The sequence below is a fragment of the Falco naumanni genome, chromosome 1 (genome assembly GCF_017639655.2).
Source record: "Falco naumanni isolate bFalNau1 chromosome 1, bFalNau1.pat, whole genome shotgun sequence".
Taxonomy (NCBI): Eukaryota; Metazoa; Chordata; class Aves; order Falconiformes; family Falconidae; genus Falco; species Falco naumanni.
Window position 1 is genome coordinate 103840573 of NC_054054.1, and position 17731 is coordinate 103858303.

The 17731-nt window shown below is 43.9% G+C and overlaps 1 protein-coding gene across 1 annotated transcript in view; it reads left to right on the forward strand.

The window, feature by feature from the left end:
• The first annotated feature begins 394 nt into the window (after positions 1–394).
• Positions 395–17731, forward strand: part of MYBBP1A (MYB binding protein 1a) — a 61494-nt gene continuing 44157 nt past the window's right edge. Inside the window, exons 1-19 of the mRNA XM_040613661.1 lie at positions 395–590; positions 816–911; positions 1800–1883; positions 2205–2279; positions 2672–2779; positions 3784–3974; positions 4265–4432; positions 5778–5895; positions 8273–8562; positions 9496–9603; positions 10233–10358; positions 11112–11315; positions 11958–12066; positions 12472–12559; positions 13664–13815; positions 14528–14617; positions 15286–15426; positions 16152–16316; positions 17358–17515. Coding sequence (XP_040469595.1) covers positions 423–590; positions 816–911; positions 1800–1883; positions 2205–2279; positions 2672–2779; positions 3784–3974; positions 4265–4432; positions 5778–5895; positions 8273–8562; positions 9496–9603; positions 10233–10358; positions 11112–11315; positions 11958–12066; positions 12472–12559; positions 13664–13815; positions 14528–14617; positions 15286–15426; positions 16152–16316; positions 17358–17515 — 2639 coding nt within the window. The 5' untranslated portion in view covers positions 395–422. The remainder of the gene's footprint in view (positions 591–815; positions 912–1799; positions 1884–2204; positions 2280–2671; positions 2780–3783; positions 3975–4264; positions 4433–5777; positions 5896–8272; positions 8563–9495; positions 9604–10232; positions 10359–11111; positions 11316–11957; positions 12067–12471; positions 12560–13663; positions 13816–14527; positions 14618–15285; positions 15427–16151; positions 16317–17357; positions 17516–17731) is intronic.

A 17731-nucleotide genomic window follows, 5' to 3' on the forward strand; every position in this document is an offset into this window, starting at 1 on the left:
CCCCGCGGGGGGAGGATCTCAGCCTCCCTCGGGAGCTGCCAGCCAGGGCGCCGGGCAGCCACGGGAGCCCCTGGGCAGGGGAGGGACAGTAAAGCCTGGGGGTGCCGGGCTCTGGGGCGGGGAGGGGAACGCGGCGCCGAGGGGTGGCCTGAGGGCAGCGCGGGGCGCTGAGGGGCAGCCCTGAGGGGAGTGCGGAGCGCTGCGGGAGTGCGGAATGCCGAGGGTCGGCCCTGAGGGGAGCGCGGGGCGCTGCGGGAGTGCGGAATGCCGAGGGTCGGCCCTGAGGGGAGCGCGGGGCGCTGAGGAGAGGCCCCGGCGCTGAGCAGGCGGGAGGCCGCGGCGCGGCTGACAGCCCGTCCCCGCCGGCGCTCGCTGCCCCGGAAGAGGCGGGGCGGACGGCGCGGCCCACGTGCGGCGGCGGCATGGCGGAGGTGGAGGCCCCGGGCAGCGGCGCGGTGACCGACCCCCGCGGGGTGCTGCGGCAGGGCCGCGCCTTCCTCGACTTCTTCTGGGACATCGCCAAGCCGGAGCAGGAGGTGCGGCTGGCGGCCACCGAGAACCTCCTGCGGCACCTGCGGGAGGGCAGGAAGGTGAGGCCGGGGCCGGGCCGGGCCGGGCCGGGCCGGGCGAAGGGGCTGCGGGTGCGGGCAGGCGGCGGGCCGGCACGGCACTGCCCTCCGCTTACGCTGGGAAACGCGTCTGTCGGGCAGAGGCGCGGCGGGGCCGCGGCCGGGCGTGCGGGGTGGGGGTGGGGGCCGGCAGCCCACTGGATTCTGAGGAGCAGCGGCACGTCAGGAGCTGTGTCTCTCTTCCAGGACGACGAGCTGAAGTACACCCTCAAGCGTCTTGTGGAAGGACTCGGAGCTACCCGCGAGGCCGCCCGCCCAGGCTTCAGCTTGGCCCTGGCGCAGGTCAGTATTTATCTTTTATCTTTATATATCCCAGAGTGGAGCAGAGCACTCTGCGGCCCCTTGACAGCTTCAGTCAATTCCTGGGATCCCCCTTCGCTGTTTGTGAGGAGGCTGGAGGGCTCCCCTCTGGCAGCTTCCGCATGCAGATGACAGGGAGGGCTCTTGCAGTGACCATAGGAAAACTGTGTGGTTTTAAATGGTGCTACTCTGCTTTAGGAACAATGCACTTATAATGATATAAGCTACACCAGTATAACACTCATGCTACAGAATTATGTTCTACTACAAGAACCGTCCTTAATTTGCAAAGGTTTTCAAGTATGCTGCATACAGAACTGCTGTGACTTCTTAAAATTGACTTGCTCCTGGTGTTTGGCTGTTGGTGTGGGAGATCTGAAAAGGCAACCCGTTAATACACACTTCAAAGTTGTTGGTTGTTTTTTTTTCTCTGTGCTGCTTGGATCTGTAACATAACAAAGAGTCCCAGTAACTGGGATCACCAGTAGGATCTGACCTCAGCTCACCTGAGAAGTTGATAATGCAGGAGAGCTTATGTTTTTCTCACTTAGATCAGGGCCTTGCCCATGCTGAAATGCTTCGTTTCTTCTGTTAACAGGGTCATGCAGTTGCAGGAAAATGTTCTCATTATTAATCCTGCTATGTCATGTATTGGGGGCGGGGGGGAAGAATATCAGCTGGTGTATTTACATCTGCACTAGTTCCTATTCTAACATATCATTTACTGATCTACTTGCCTCTATTCTGGCTTAATAAAGCACCACATCTGCTGCTGTGCTGAGCAGCTGTTCGGCTCTATTTCAACTGAACCCGATAAAACTTCATAAAATGAAAGAACTGCAAACTGAGCTATTCCATTCATGTCCTCAGGTTTTACAGGCTTTTGAGGAAGTTCCAATATGCAGTGTCCTGGAACAGATAAAAGAAAAACACAATCTGGAAAAAGTGAAAAAGGTGAGTTGGCTTATAGCAGCATTGGCCAACAGCTTGGTGCCCGGGTACTGTAGTTTCGGGGTTCTTGCTAAAGCAAATAATTATAATGAAACAATGGAAATATTTGTGAAAACTGGTTTGTCCATGTGACAGAAAGATAATCTGGAACAGTTCTTAAGCGTAGTGCAGGGGGTTGCTTCCCAATATGTTATCTTCAGATGCTAGGGTATTCAAGGCTAGATCTTCTGGCCATCTTGTGCCACTGATCAGAGCTATAGCTGACTGTGAAATCTAACTGCTAATTGAAGTGGATTTTTAACTCCCTTTTTTCCTCCTTTTCAGAAACTTGTGAGAAATGCTGCTTTTGGAAACTTTTTTGGAGTTATGGCTCTGTTTCAATCTGGCCGGCTTGTTAAGGTAACGTTACTGTTATGTTGTTTATCAGCACTGGTTCTAGGGCTGTCTGAAGTGGAAAGAGGATATATAGAGAAAGGCTAGTCGATGAGATAGGACTTGAATCGTCAAGCTCAGTTCATTTCTTTTGCATTTTTGTGCCTTTTAAATGACTATTCCTGATTAGAGTGTAGGAACTGTGTCAAATAGTACAGGAGGTTCCCAACTGTCCTGTAAGGAAGGGATCTGTTGTCATATACAGCCAGAACACACCATTTTGGGAAAAGCTGAGTGGCCTATCGAGATGCATTTGTGTAGCGTTCTTACTACAAGTAGGTGTAAGGATCTCAAGAGTGGGTTATTACCTTCAGTTTAATCTTTATGTTCTCTGGTTTTGGCTTATCTTCCCTCTACAGGACAAGAAAGCTCTGCTGGAGAGCATCCAGCTTCTTCAGCAGCTGGCACATCACCAAACACACCTCAGAGACCTCCCTCGCAAAACTCTTATTGACATCATGTCTGAGGTATAGCACATGGTGGGTGGGAGGAGGGAGGACTTTACTTCAGGGACTGCTTTTTCCTTGGTTTCTTCATAGGTGAAAGTTAAAGATGGGGTGTGGAAGAGTGAGTTTAAACTGTGGGATCTGTTTCCTACATTGTCTGTGGGCAGATGCTTTTATTCTGGGAAGGATGCTGTGGTTTGGCTTAGTCTGATTTCATCGTGGACAAACCAGTAGGTTGTTTTTTTTTTCCCCAGTTGACTTGCTTGGGTTCTATGTTAGACCGTCTGCTCTTTTGAATAGAAGTATGCTGAAAACTCTGGACAGCAAACCTTCTGTTTTATGCTGCAAGCCTGGGCCTAAGGTTGAATTTTTGGCTGTTTGGAGTGAAAGGGTGTAGGGACATGGTGTAAAGGAACAGAGTATGTAGGAAAAGAAGAGACTGTGTTTGTTTCCTCTTTTTATGTGGATGTTTGCAGATATGAAGGCTAACTAATGTTTTGTATGGAAGTGTTCTGGGTCATCTAGTCTATCCAGTCTTTAAAAAATACAAATTAAAGCAGTTTTTGTGCATTGGTGAAAATGTTGGATCCAGTTTTCTTCAAAACCATTGAATGCAGTTGTTTCCAGCAAATCTTATTGAAACAAGTAACTTATTTTGGGGAAGTATAATTAAAAGCTAATACAAGAGTGTTTCCTCCTCCCTGGGCTGCACGGCTGTACAGACAGGAGCAGTCAAACAGCAAGAGAACAATTGCAGCTGGAGTCAGTTGACCAGAATTGCTATCTGATGACAGCATATTGTTGTACTCCACATGGTTAAGCACCTGGGGACTGTACGGCAGTACTGGATACATCCATTATTTATTTTTGGTTGTGTCACCATAAAAACTATTTCTAAAGTTTCCAGAACACTGCAGGCTTTTACTAAAATGCCCTACAACGTAGATACTTTAATATACTGCACGGCAAGTTAGTAAAATGTCCTCATATGTTTCTGATATGCTTGTGCCTTCGTTCCTGTCTAGGTTCCTGAAAGTGTATTTCAGGAGGTCCTGTTTGACATCTTGCAAGGTGACCTTGCTTCAGCCTTCACATCACCAGAAAACCTGCACCTTTTGCTTGTGGGCATCCAGAAATTCCCTGGTGTTCTGAAACCCAAAAATCTGAAGAAGCTGTTTGGCTCGCCTACTGTTGTAAATGAGGAAAATATTCCCAGGTAAGTTCCTAAATAAGGAGCATTAAATGCAATATTCTAGGTCTCTTGGCTAGTAGTGAGAGAAGTGTGGCTTTCATTCTGATACCTGCCTGTATTTGCCTCTGCAGGTGCTGTTAAGGGTTGGGCACTAACTGTTATGCAGGTTCCTAAATTACAGCTCTGTCTTTTCTCCCTAGAGGCACAGCCTGCAGTGCTCAGGAAATGTTCTGTGTACTTCAGCAGGATGAATTTGGCCTTCAGCAATCCCCTTCCAGGCCAGATCTCTCGCATTATTTTCTTTCTTCTTCTAGACTTGTAGAGCTTCTGCAAAGTGCTGCCAAGTCTGAGAAGAAGGAGAAGAAATTGCCTGGTGTAGTGTTTGATTTGCTACAAGTTTCACTGAAGGAAGATGCCTTTGAACTGTTCTGGAAAGAAGGTGTGGAGAATGGGCTACTGAAGGAGAAATCAGGACCTGTGAGGTTTGTTTTAACATATGTTGTTTGTTGTTCTCCGTATTATCCTTCTGTTTCTTGCCCAGTCTTTCTGCTGCCCTGTGGTAGGGTGGAGCATATGGTTTCTTATGAACAATGTGAGAATGCTTGCTTTTGGCTAGATATTCATGAGAAACTTTGTAGGGAGCCTAAATCTAGGAGTTATTGTAAGATTTCTCTTAAAATTGTGGCCTATAACAAATTTGAGGTTAAATTTAACTAGGACAGCACATAAAGCTGATGCACCTCATTGGCCATAAATGTGTCTTAAATCTATAGCTTGCTCCTGTGAGACTTGTCAGATGAGCTGTACCATCCTTTTTTCTCTGGTTGAGAGGGAGGATCATTTGGCTTTGTGTGGTTTAAGGATAGCTCCTGTGCAGACAAGCTCTTAGTTCTGAAATTTGTGTCCAATACCGCTGGACTTGTGCTTTATGGGATGAACTGAATTAAAGTGCCTGGATATGTCTGGTTTCTGACGTGGTCCTTGCTTTAAGTAGGATATGGCTGTGGTTGACATCGTAACACTAGCTGTTTCAGCTCCTTTTCCAAGTTTAATATTAGACCTTAGTAGGATTATTTGTCTGTTGAGACCCATGCTGTTTAAAAATGCGGCAAGATCTAGATTACAAATTTGTGAGCGTTTTGGGGAAACATGATTTAATTTGGACCATAGCAAATAAGTCTGTGGCCAGGTTTAAGTCTTCCTTAGATCAAAAGTTTAGAAGTTGCAGAGGTACACCTAAAAAAAATAATTCTTGATGTATTACGTGAGTATCACAGTGAAAGGAAACCATTTTCCAAGCCTGAGCAGTTTAGGTCTTGTTTTACTTGGCTTGGGTAAGTGTAAAAATACCATTTGTATGCTCCGTGGTGTTACTTTTTTGCCTGATTTCCTGCAGAAATGAGGCTAGTGCTGTCCGTCTAATAACTCCTAAGCCTGTTGGGCAGTTACGATCAAATTGAGAGCGAGTTGCTGTCAAAACTAAGTAAATTTGTGTAGTCAAAAACTGAGTAAGTTTTTATTAGGCCTGTGGAAATAAAGATCTGGAGAGAAGACATACAGAAAGTGGATTGAGGAAGGAACTGCTGGTGAGGACTCATCTATTACTAGACAGCAGAGGACTGACCTACTATGGGGAGAGATCTTAGCAGCTATGCTAGTCAGAAGAAAACATTTGGGCAGTAGGATTTTTGAACACAGGATCCATGAACTTTTGACGTCTTCCTGCATGCTCCATGTAGCCTGCCCCACCGCTTCTTCTGTCTTACCCTTGTGTGTGGCTTTCCTGCTGTGCCTCTACCTGAGGGAATCTTCTTTGTTCCCACTCAGTTACATGTGCTACCGGTTGCTGGGCAGTGCTCTCCCCTTGTTGTCTCTGGATCAGCTGCAGATGGTTCTCAGAGGGAAGGTGATGCAGCATTATGGAGAACACGTGGTAACAAGTCAGGTAGGTCTTCTGAAAGTACTTGTGCTCAGGGCTAAAGACCCTATCCTGAGCAGAAGTCCTCTTCACTCCCCTTTCTAGTTTCACATCGTCTTATATAAAAGTTTATGTTATTTTAGACCTTGGACTCTTAGTAAAAGTAAGGTTATTGTATGACCACTGGTTGCGGTGGGCTGAGTATAGACTATGTTTAATTGTCATTGCCTATTTGTGTATTTTTTGTTCAGACTTATTTTAAGAGTTCTGAAATTGTTTGGTCCTGACCTACCTACTTTCACTGATGTTGCTGAGAAAGCCCTAATGATAGGGGAAGCAGAGGAAGGGCAGCCCTCAGCATATTGACAATGTCATATGTCATCCTTTAACAGTCCTTTTGATTTTGTGTGTCCAGAAGCTCCTTTTTGTCTCACTGTGCTGGGTGTTGCACGAACATTTGAAGGCACTGATGAAAAGGGACAGCTCAGGCTTTTGTTTATGTTAGTGCTTGTTTCAATGAGCACATTTGAGGTTTAAGCACAAATTTTATTTGGGAATTGGATTTTGGAACTCCCTTTTCCTTCTTCCCTCCTGGGAAGCCAGCAAACAACACAGTTCTGCAATAAAGGGAGGAAGAATGGAAGGGGAATGCTGATAAAAAGAGGATTTGGCTTGGCTTTTTGTGGTAACATAATCCTAAGCCTCCTCACGTAGGCCCAAAAATCATTGCCTTTTCTTGAGAGGAATAGGACTTTGCAGTTTCTCTGTTCTGGTATCAAAGTAGCAATAGATGCATGGCTTTGCTCTGTAAATAATGCTTCCCATGGTGCCTCCCTGTATGGACCAGGTTTCCCCAGGGTTTATCCACTGACTGACTTGTTTTTCTGTTTCTTGCTTTTTGTGCTGTTGCACAGTGAATTAGGCTGTGTTCTTCCATGTGTGTAAAAATTTTTTTAAATTTACTTCCTGTCTGAAATGTACAAATCCACTGAAGACAATGATTGACTAGACGGAAAGAGAAATTCCTAATATTGTTGATGATGAGGAAGTAAAAGAGATCTTGCTTTGAACTTGTTGTTGTTTCTGTGGGTTTGTTTTGTTTTGTTACTTGACACGGGTTGTTTGTTTTGGAAAGCAAATACTGTTCTCTTGTACATTTTTTATGGGATTTTGGTTGTTGTTGGAGATGGAACTAGACTTTGGGTCTGATATTTACTGACAGTTAACTTCCTGAATCCACTTTTTTCAGCAGGGGACCAAATGTACTTGATTTGCTTTTGTTGAGAGATGGTTGATGAAAACCCTGTTGTTTGTTATTAGCCTACTTTACAGCAGTCTCTCCTTGAGGTTTTATCCCGGTTTTCATAGTGATGCACGAGTATTGAGTTCTCAAACAGTGGAAGTAGGAGCTTTTTAAGTTGTGTTTTGTGTGAATTTCTTGCAGGGGTACTTATGTTATAATTGGATGGATTTGTAGTTAATTTGGAATTTATAGCCCCTTTATTTAGAAGAGCAGTATTTCCTGGACTTTCGTTACTGTTTCTGTTCCTGTGAGGTCACTTGACCGTGCAGTATACTAATCAAATTGTTTTATTAATTTATGAAAGTTGCATTTAATTTTTGGAACTAAGCCAGCTTGCCCTCCAAGTTATCCTTTTGTTTTTGTCCGGAAGAAATGAGTGGGGTTGAACATTTGGGCCATGAAAGAACATAAGGAAATGGGATATATGGTGAGATGGGACATGTCCTGGTGGTCTGCATGCTGCTGGACAGTGTTCTAAAGCCAGAAGCCTGCCAGCAGTATGCCTCCTGGATCAGTGTCAGGACTGAAGACAGGACTCAGCATGAAACAGCAACAGCCCAGGATATGTTTTTTAGGTTAAATGTGTTAACTCACCCTCCTTTCAGAATGCCTCAACACTTCTGAGACACCAGGGAGAGGAAGTGGGATTTGTTCTACCCCCTGTAGGTCAGCAGGCTCCAGGGTTGCTGGATGAGATTGGAATTGGTGTGGAGGAGTTTCCAAATCAAGGGAGGAAAGTCTAAGGCAGATGATGTGAGAAGCACACTGGACTTTCACTCAAAATGAGAGCTGATCAGTATAGGAGCTTAGCTGCACCTGGTCAGCCTGTGGTCTAGCCTGCCAAAGCCTGACTGTTTGGCAAGGTGCAAATTAAAGGGTTGAAGCTGGTATGTGACAGGGTTTTGTGGTTCTTACAGTGGTTGCTCCTATGTGAGGAAGACAGTGAGGTTTAATTGATGACCTGCCATATGCTTTATGATAAATGTTCAGGCATGTGACTTTACTTACTGCAGTCAAATCTGTAAAGTGATTTGTACTACAAAGACACTCGGTATACTCACTGTGAGGTTTCTAACCTGCTTGTTTGACTCTGTTTTTCAGCTTCCAGACCGATTTAAGTTTGCTCCAGAGATGGAGAGATATATAGATGAATTTCTAAACAGCTGTGATGACGTGGAGAGGCAGCTGGCAGTGGTGATCGGCTTCTCCAGTCTCACCAATCAAGGCTATCCAGTGTTGTCCAGCTCTTCCAGGGCAGTCAGACACCTGCAACCAGTGGCATTGCAAAAATACGTTGACTGGCTCAAAGGCATGTTCCTCAGGCCAGACTTCGACTGTTGTTTAGATTTCTCAAGTAACCGGCAAAAACAGAACCAGGAAAATGTAAACATGTGAGTGTATAGGTGATGCATCTTCCTCTTTCTGTTTTGTGGTTAGAGTGGCTACCAGTGTGAAGTCTGGTTTGGACAGCCAACGTTTGCTGGTTCCCTTGCCATGAGTTGACAATTGTCACCTATTCTATTTCCTCTGTCCCAGAAGGTTTAGCCCCAGCATCATCTGACTCTTGCTGGGACAAAATTAAATTCTGCAAATAGGATCAAACACGATGAGAACCAGCCAGCCTGACCAAAGCGGACAAGATCACCAGAAACTTTTCTCTTGTTTTTCCAGCCCTGACAGCTGCTTTGGCAAAAATGTCCAGTGGCTTTCTTTTTCACTGCAGACTCTCAGGTCTTTGAGGGAATTGTGCATCCCTTTTATCTGACTATTAAACTGATGTGAGTGCTCTTGTCTCTTTGGCCTGCAGCAAAGCACCCACTTCCATGTCTCAGGAGTAGTCTGTAAATACTTATATCCTTGATAGGCATTTTTAGCAATTTCCAGATAGGAAAACTTCCCAAGAAAAAGTTCTATCCTCCTTGGCGCTGGTGCTTGCTGAATACCCACTACTTGGTGCAGTGGGTACTGGGTTGCTTGTGGGGGCCTCTTCCAAAGATGTGAGCTGTTAAAACAGTATGTCTTTGTGTTACTTGTGCACCTATAACCTCACTCTACTGACTGCTGCAGTTCTTGAAGTGCTTTTTGCTAAGCTGCAGTACCTCTGTAGGGTAAACAGACTGTCTTTTGCATAGTAAAAAGCAAACTTGGGAAGATTCTATCTCTTATTATGCACCTTTTGCTTTCTTACTTTGATTACTTTGCCATCTTTAGCGTAAATCCTCTAAATACCTGAAAGTCACATCTTGCTACAGTGGATCATGTGGTTTGTGCTTGTTTTGGGTTTGTGTTCAAACTACTGATTCTGTCCACTTTCCTATTGAAAGAGCACAACGTAAGATTGCTCGATTAAGAAAATGGATCACCCACCGACTCGCTAACCTCATTGAAAGTCCAGTGAAAAAAGAAGAGAGCCTTGTGATGGATATTTCCAGGTGAGAATGATTTAAAGACATAACGCCACATGTGCTTGGCAGAATTCTCTTTAGCTCTGTAGCGATATTGCAAGTAAGCTGTCCCCATGACACTAGGCAAGTTCAGTAGTAGAAATATTCCATAACATAAATTGTTTAGGAGACTAGGTCTTGTTTTAAAAATACTTTCTGCAAACTTGGACGAACTCTTTGCCATAAGTAGTTCAGGCACTTAAAATCATCTTAGTCCCATTTGTTTTCAGTAAATTTTAGGCTCCTGGTTACCTAGACTGCTTGAAGATATTACTTGTATCAGACCTTAATAAGTATTTATCTGATCAAATCTTAGTAAGAATTTATCTGCCAGTTTAATTGGGGAATTGGACTCAAACCTGACAGTCTGAGTGTTGTATTGTGTGGTCTCAAGTTCTGGCACTTCTGTGAAGTCCTGAGCATCCTTTTCTCTTCTTTACCCTGTATACCTTGAGGAAAGGGTCTTATTTTAAATAGTGACCTTTTTCAGTGCTTGGACATCCTTGAATAAAAATTTGGTGAATATGTGGCACTATTTGGTTTGCATATGTGGGCTATTTTTACTTTGTTATGACCAGTCTGTCTTTGAATTTTGTTCTTGTTTCTGTCCATTCTAGGTTTTGCTTCTTCCATGCTTTCTTTGAGGCTAAGAAAAAGACTTCCCAAATATGTGAGACAAATGTCCTTCTATCAGAGCCCCTAGATGAACAGGCTCATTCCATGGTGGAAAACTACTTCTTTGGGTAAAAATTCTGCTTAAGTGCTTTAAGCTTGGAAATTTCTGGGTTTTTTTCCTGAGGATAAGGTCAGCCTGTGAATGTCAGGTTTGGGATTGTGAGCTGCTGGTGGAGTATTTGTTTGATTCCAGGACCAGGGAATGGCTTTTTTTAAGGAGATCCTAGACAGATTTCCCAAAGATCCTTAAATTTTGTCCCATAAAGACATAGTTTTGCATGGCAAACCTGCTGTGTATGTGTGTAATGATCAGATAGGTGTAGAGTTGAGTTCAGACTGCTTTTTTTGGTAAGATTTCCACTGCCTCTGTTGTAAACTAGAAGTGGACGGACCCAAGAGAGTGTGGTGGGTTGTGTGGGTTGTTCTTGGCTTTGTGTGCTCTCTGCACGCGAGCTGCTGGTGGCTCCACAGTACTCTCTGTACTAAGGCAGATGGAGCTGGTAATAATAGATGTTTTTAGGTGTTTGCCAAAGCTGGTGCTCCAACCTCGGTAGGGGGAAAGCAGAGGACATGGTGGGACACAGAATGGGAAACAACTGAGAATAACAGTTGGAGTCCTTGGGGACACCAAGACAATGAGCTATACATAGCTGTGCTTGGATATATTCCTGGGCTGAAACTTAGGCCCTGTAAATCTGGGTTGCAATGAGTGACCAGAGCTCTGGGATGAGACTAGTTCTACTAGTGGGCGTTATTTTGGAAAGTGTGAGACGGCCATCTGGTTCCTCTGACAGTAACATGCTGGCTGGTTTTCTTTGCAGGTTACTTCAGACTTTAAACACCTTGACTGTTCTGGGGGATACAGCAAAGGCTGCAACCTTGAGGGAGAAGCACATCCATGGTGTGACTGCAGATGGGAAGCTGTGGATCTTTCTCCTTGTTGAGTATGCCGACAAACTGCTCTCCAGTGAGCATGTCAAAGCTGTGAAGCCTTTTACCAAGGCACAGCAAGATGCCTGGGAGAGGTGAGAGGTTTGGGAAGCTGGGTGCTGGGTTGAGATGAGGAAGGTGGAAAAGCCCTAGTCTCTCTTTGGGCCAGTAAAAGAGAGATTGTATTTTCTCATCTTCCTGCTGTTGTTCTGGCTGCTGTGACAGAGCCGTTTCACAGGCAGTGGCAGTTTTATTTCTTCCCTTTAAGTATCCTGCACCTGTGACTGGGTTTCAGGATGCTTTTCTGTTTCTCATCACCCCGTTCCTTTCTTCCTGTTCCTTCTGTGTGTTAACTGTGTGTAGGTGGCCACGTCCTTTTCTGGTTTTGCTTGTAGCCCCTCTCTCAAGCATGATTGTAACTCTGCTAATCTTTTCTCTTAATAATGCCTGTACTAGCTTCTCTTTTCCAGTACTCTTTTCTGAGCTTGATTTTCCATAAAGGTTTATGCCTTGGCTGTAGTATTAGGAATCTAGCCTGTGCCCAGGTTTTATAAGCCACGCATGGTGAGATACGTTGGGTTAAGACCGTGTACTATATGTATGTCCAATTTCAGTAAATTAAATGTTAAGTACAGAAAATGGTACAATAGATCTGGTCTGGTCGTGTTTTTAGTTTGTTCACAAGAGAGGATTTGTTGTTTTAATTGTGAAAGACTCAAAAGGGTTTCTTTCTTCAGAACACTTAAGACTGTGAAGAAACTGCAGAAGAAGGAAAGTAAATCAGACAGTGCCAAAGTAGCTTCTTTCCAGCAACTTCTGCTTTTAATGGCCATTCATCTTTTCAAGGTAAGACCCCAAGCATGTTTCAGTGGCGTCAAATGGGCCAATAGCTGAGCTTTCCGAACACTGAGCTGGAGAGTTTCTTTGTGTTCAGAGATCCAGTCTTTCACAGCTTCTGGCTTCTGAAAATGGGCGACTGACAGCCAGTAAACTGTGATTCCTACATTGACCATAGACATCGACTTACAGGGTCAAAGCTTGGCCTGAGCATTAGTTTTGCCCTTGATTTGCTGCTGAGTGCAGGAATTTTTACTTAGTTTAATATTTTTCTTCTGCAAATGGGTTGTAATAGCTGGTTTTAATATATGTACCTATTTAGAGAGGTCCTTAGATTTGGGGTATATTCCTTTGGTTGCTGTTAATAGTGGGGAATTCGGGAAGGGTGTTTACTGTTTGCTTGTGATCAAACAGAATCAGTCTGATACAATGGATGTTCTGAGTGACCTTCTGAACTGCACAGAGAGGGCATTCAGCAAAGAACCTAAGAAGAAACAGACTGGTGAGTCCTTCCTACAGTAAGAAATGGAGTGGGATTGTTAATGGTCTATCAAAAGACAGAAGCCGAGAGTTCTGCATTAGTGAAGAACTCGTAACTGCATCTGTTCTGGCTTGATGTACTTACCCAGGAGAAGCCCCTCTCCTTCAGTCTCTTTTTCTGTCTTTCTAAATCTCTTGTCTCTTGCTCCAGCTCTCTTATCTGCATCCTCGGGGTTGTTTTCCTGTGTGCCCTATAAAGGATAGATGAGCTTTAGAGCTGGCCATTGTTCAGATGAGCAGTGTCCAAGGGAAACTGCTCTTTTTGAGTCCTTGTTCTGTGCTGGCCAAGAGCATGACTGAAGTGGTAGTATCTGCCCAGGCAAAGCTGTGGGCTCTCCTAACAGCCAGCAGGCCTGAAACTTGGTGCTTTCAGAGCTCAAGTTCTGGACAAACTAAATGTGTCCTCTGTGTATATACAGCCTGTTTGCTGATTTGGGCTAGTCCTTGTTTAGGGCCTGTGAGCTGGGTTGGGAATTGACCAGGAAAGAGCCTGGCTTGGTCTTTTGACTTCCTCTCTAACTGTGGTCTTGTTCTCCTTAAATCTCTGTGTAATTTTGAGGGTACTGTGACAATAAAAGCTGTAATTCTATGGTGGGTTGGTTGTATGTGGATCAGGATTCCCAATCTTGGACCAGTTTCAAATGTCGGCACTTCCCATGGGATGCTGTGACTCCTGATATCATTTGAAGCACTATAAAATGTATATACTTTTGCTGACTAGCTGTTGATTGCTTTAAGGTGGCCAAGTAGGTGTCACATAATTTGCAGAACTTCTAATTTAAGTAGTGACTTAATGAACAGTAGGTTTTGTTACGTGGTAAGGCTTTGCAGTGGCCTAAAGACAATTTCAAGCATGTTTCTCCATGTGGTTAGTAGCCTTCCAGTACAGCTACAGTCTTTAGCTTCACACTTGATTATTTCTGGTCTGTGTTGCTGAATGAGTACTTCTAATAGTCAGCTAGAAGGACTATCTTTTTTTCCTTGGTGAATTTTTCTTTAGTCTCTTGTTGATGTGCAAGTGCAGTGTTTTTGCCCCTTCCTGTCATTGTTTGTTTGTTCTGTGCAGACAACGCAGAGCCAGGATGGGTTGAGGTGATGGTGGAAATCCTTCTCTCCCTCCTTGCCCAGCGCAGCCTACTCATACGTCGGATTTCCAAGAGCGTGTTTGTAAGGATATGCCCTAACCTGACCAAGAGGGCTTTGCAGTTGATCTTGGATGTAAGTGAGGCACTAGTAAGGCATTGTACTGTTTGCCTGTCTTGCCCCTAATGGATATACAAGCATGTCTCTCTTTTGGGATTAAGTGAAAGCTTCTTTGATTTTGAAAATGACAATGTGCGCTGCTGAATTTTAAACGTAGCTTACAGAGAGTGATTTTCTGGGTTTTTTGGGGGTGTTTTTGCTTGTTTTTTTATGGGAGCCTGAGATCTGCTAACTTTAAGCTTTATTTTTTGGTAGTTTTAGGCTGAAGAAATTCCTAGTCAGTTTATATAGCTGGTAGATTTTATATGTGAGTATAAATGGTAACAACTTCTTTTTTTCTAGAAAGCCTAAACATAGAGGTGCTAAAAATAAGTGACACTGAAAACCTGAATTGGTTGTACTACTGGGTAAGGTGGTGTCTTCTGAGAGAGTAATATGTGGATTGCAAAGAAGGGCTTTATATGATGAACCTAATAATTTTTAACAAATTCAAATTAAAATGTGTGATTGCACCAACCTCTTCAATTTTCTCCACCTATTTTATCACTTATAGGAAGAACTTAGCATATTAACAAACAAGATATTATAAGCCAGAAAGTTCAGCGCCCTTACTTAGTATTTCATTATTCAGCTGGCTTACTGTGCTGAAATTCCTGTCTGTTGTACACAAGAAATGTGTCAAAACAAAATGCAACACTGGAAAACCACAAGTCCTTCTTTTTTGCAGGTTCTTGACCCATACCAGGAGCAGAATGAAGAAAGTGCTGTTGTTGTGATGGAAGAATCGGACAAAAAGATGAAATCTGCACAGGACATGGTAATTTATGTGCCATTGCTGGTGACAGATACTCTTCAGAACTTCACTGCTTAAAAATAAATTTTCTCCTGAACTGTAGTAATAGACTTAATTGCATTACTCTTAAGTTAAATGAATGTTGCTCTATTAAGACTTATTTTAAAAGTGCAGCACACAAATGGCTTGTTGGAAGTGCATATTTATTAGTCTCTTGGCCTTGAAGGAACATGCTGTTGGAGGTATGGGTGTTTGAATAGATGACTTAGGAGATGACTGCATCCTGAAATTAGCACAGGCCTCTCCTTTTTGCAGAAACAATTGTTGCTGTAATGCACAACCATCTGAATTCAAAATCTTGGGTTTTAAGAACAGCAGAGATTCAATTCACAAAGCATTACAAGTATCAGCAGAAAGGAGAGTCCGATGGGGGCTGTTACTTCAGATGTTACTTTGAAGCTTCTTTTTGATACTCATTTAATATGATAGAGAAGTCTATATTATGTTCTGCCTTTAGCTCTTGCGAAGACCTGATATCTCATTATCTGAGGTGTCTACTCGAATCTGAGGGCTGGAAGCAAGGCAGTAGGTTGAAGAGAGGCTTGAGTTTTTATTTCTGAATAGTGACGTATGTGAGAATTCAGTAGGGCTTGAGGAATGGTGGGGTCAGAAGATGAACTTTTCTTCCTTAGGATGAGGATGGAAGCGAGGAGTCCTCAGATGAAAGTGACACTGAGGAAGAGAATGACAGTGGAGATGAGGAAAAGAATGAAGAAGTCGATGATGATTTTCGAAGTCAGCTGATGAATGTTCTCCAGGCAGGGAATACTTTGGTATGTTTTCACTGCCTACCTTGATACAGATACCAGGAGGTTTGGGGTGGTGAGAGATTATCTAACACTCACATCCTGTCTGAATCCATGCAGTGGTAAGCCTGGCAGTCATCCTTGCACAACATTTGCAGCAGGAGGTCAGGATCTTCAAAGCATGCTGTGGGAATAAGTCACTTGTTCTTTTATTTATTGTTAGTATGTCTTGAGTGCTTTAGCTTGTCCAGTCTAACCTGATACAGCTTTTATTCCTGCCTGTAATAAATGAGGTTGGTGTGAACTGAAGCACTGAGATACTGCTACATGGTGCCTGTATTGGCTGGCCTGTGTGGAGGAGTTTGATCCCTGTAGGCCACTCTGGAGACTTCCTGTAGCAGCATTGAAGTGTGGTTTAATGATTCCTATAAAGGCTACAGACATGGCAACTTATTAACCTCTTTACTGAAGGAGCAACAGCACTGAGGGAATCGGTGTCAAATCTTCAGCCTCCCTCTTCTCTTTCCTGATCCTGTAGCTCTATGTGTTAGTACTGTGCAGCCAGGATTGCCTGATAGGAAATACGAGCTAGATTTCTCATGGGTCTGAACATCTGTTTTTCCCTCCCCATGTTATTATTCTGGGTCTAGAGGTAGCTACATCCCTACTGTGGTCTGCTCTTAGCTGTGGTTCTCACTGTCTTTTTGAAGTACATGAGATGATATGTTGTTTTTGCATTCTAAAAACCAAAGGGAGGAGATGAGAGTGATGAAGAGCTGGATGATGACGCTATGATGGCTCTTGACAAGAACATCTCAACTCTTTTTGCGGAGCAGCAGAAACGGATCCAGGCAAAGAAGGATGAGAAAGACAAGATCCGGAAAGAGAAGATCCTACGGAGGGATTTCAAGATTAAGGTGGGAGATAAGTGAACAGTGTGAAGACCTCTGGCTTACTAGCACATTAGTTATAGCCTACTGCGTGCCGTGAGCTACTTAACAGTGAACAGCTTGGACATGTCTGTATGTCATAAGCTCCTGGAGGCTGGGACTGAATTGCTCTGGCTTTGTACAACACCTGGCACAGCAGTATTGTGATCAGTGCCTGGGGTTTCACAGGCCTACTTCAAAACAAAAAGCAGGACTGTGCTTTCAGAAAGTGAACTGTGGTTTCTGTTTGCTGATCTGAAATGCTTCAGTTTATTAGATCCTCCCCACACCTACCCAAAGGTAGGTACCTGCTAGTTTTTGTAAACTGGACAGGCTTAATGTGCCTTAGTGTGATATGCATAAAATCCCTCTCGTAATTTTGCAGTGTAAGCTATTTTTTGATTGTTATACTAGTAAAATCAGGAGGATTAGAAGAAGTAACGCCCCCTCCCTGGTTGTTTGAGGCTGTAATACTGACTTTAGGCCACCTGGTGTCAGCATGGACTGTCCAGGACGTTCTGGCCGCCAGGGACAGCTCCAGCGGCTCCTGTAGTCTGGCGTCAGATTAGCCAAGTAGAAGTTTGAAATTGGCTTTACTGCATTTTCATTCTGATGCTGTGCTAGAAGAGGCTGATTTTATACTAATGGACTGTCTGGAAGTCAGGGGGGCTTGCAGGGGTGGAAGCTATCTGTCAGTGGTGCTAATGGAGATCTGTGCCAAGTTACAGTGACTACAGGTCTGGCCAGGTGACAGTGATTCTCATAACTGCTGTTTCTAGATGGTATCACTGCACAAAATAAAGCTGAATTCAACAGACAGCCTTTAATCTTCAGTTAAAAATTTTTAATTTTCATTTTCTCATGCTCTAACATTACGAATGATAGCAGAAGTTATACAGAGCTCAGCTGCAAATACTTTTCTTCTGCCCCTACAGCTGTTATGTAGCCCACTCCACTCTGAAGGAGCTGTGTAGATGCGTCGTGTTTCCCTGTCTGCATTAGTTTTCACATCAGTAACTGTGTTTGCAGGTGCTAGATCTGATTGAAGCATTCCTGACTAAGCAATCAGAGAACCCGTTGGTGTTTGACATCATTGAGCCCCTGCTTCGGGTGATTGAACAATGCATGAGCTCAGACTCTGACAAGCAGGAGATTGACTTCCTCCAGAAAACAGCCAATATCTTCAAGTAAGTATCCTTAGTCCTCCAGATAATAGGCAATGGCTCCTGATAGACACCAGTGGTGTTGGTTGAATCCCAGAAAGTGGTCTTTCTAAGACTGAAGACAATTGCTATGCTTATAGATTGTGTAGAATTAGATTACCAACACCACACAATGCTGAGTTATAACCTGCAGGAAAGAAATAAGGATATGGGTTTTCTATACTAAGGGACTTCAAGTGT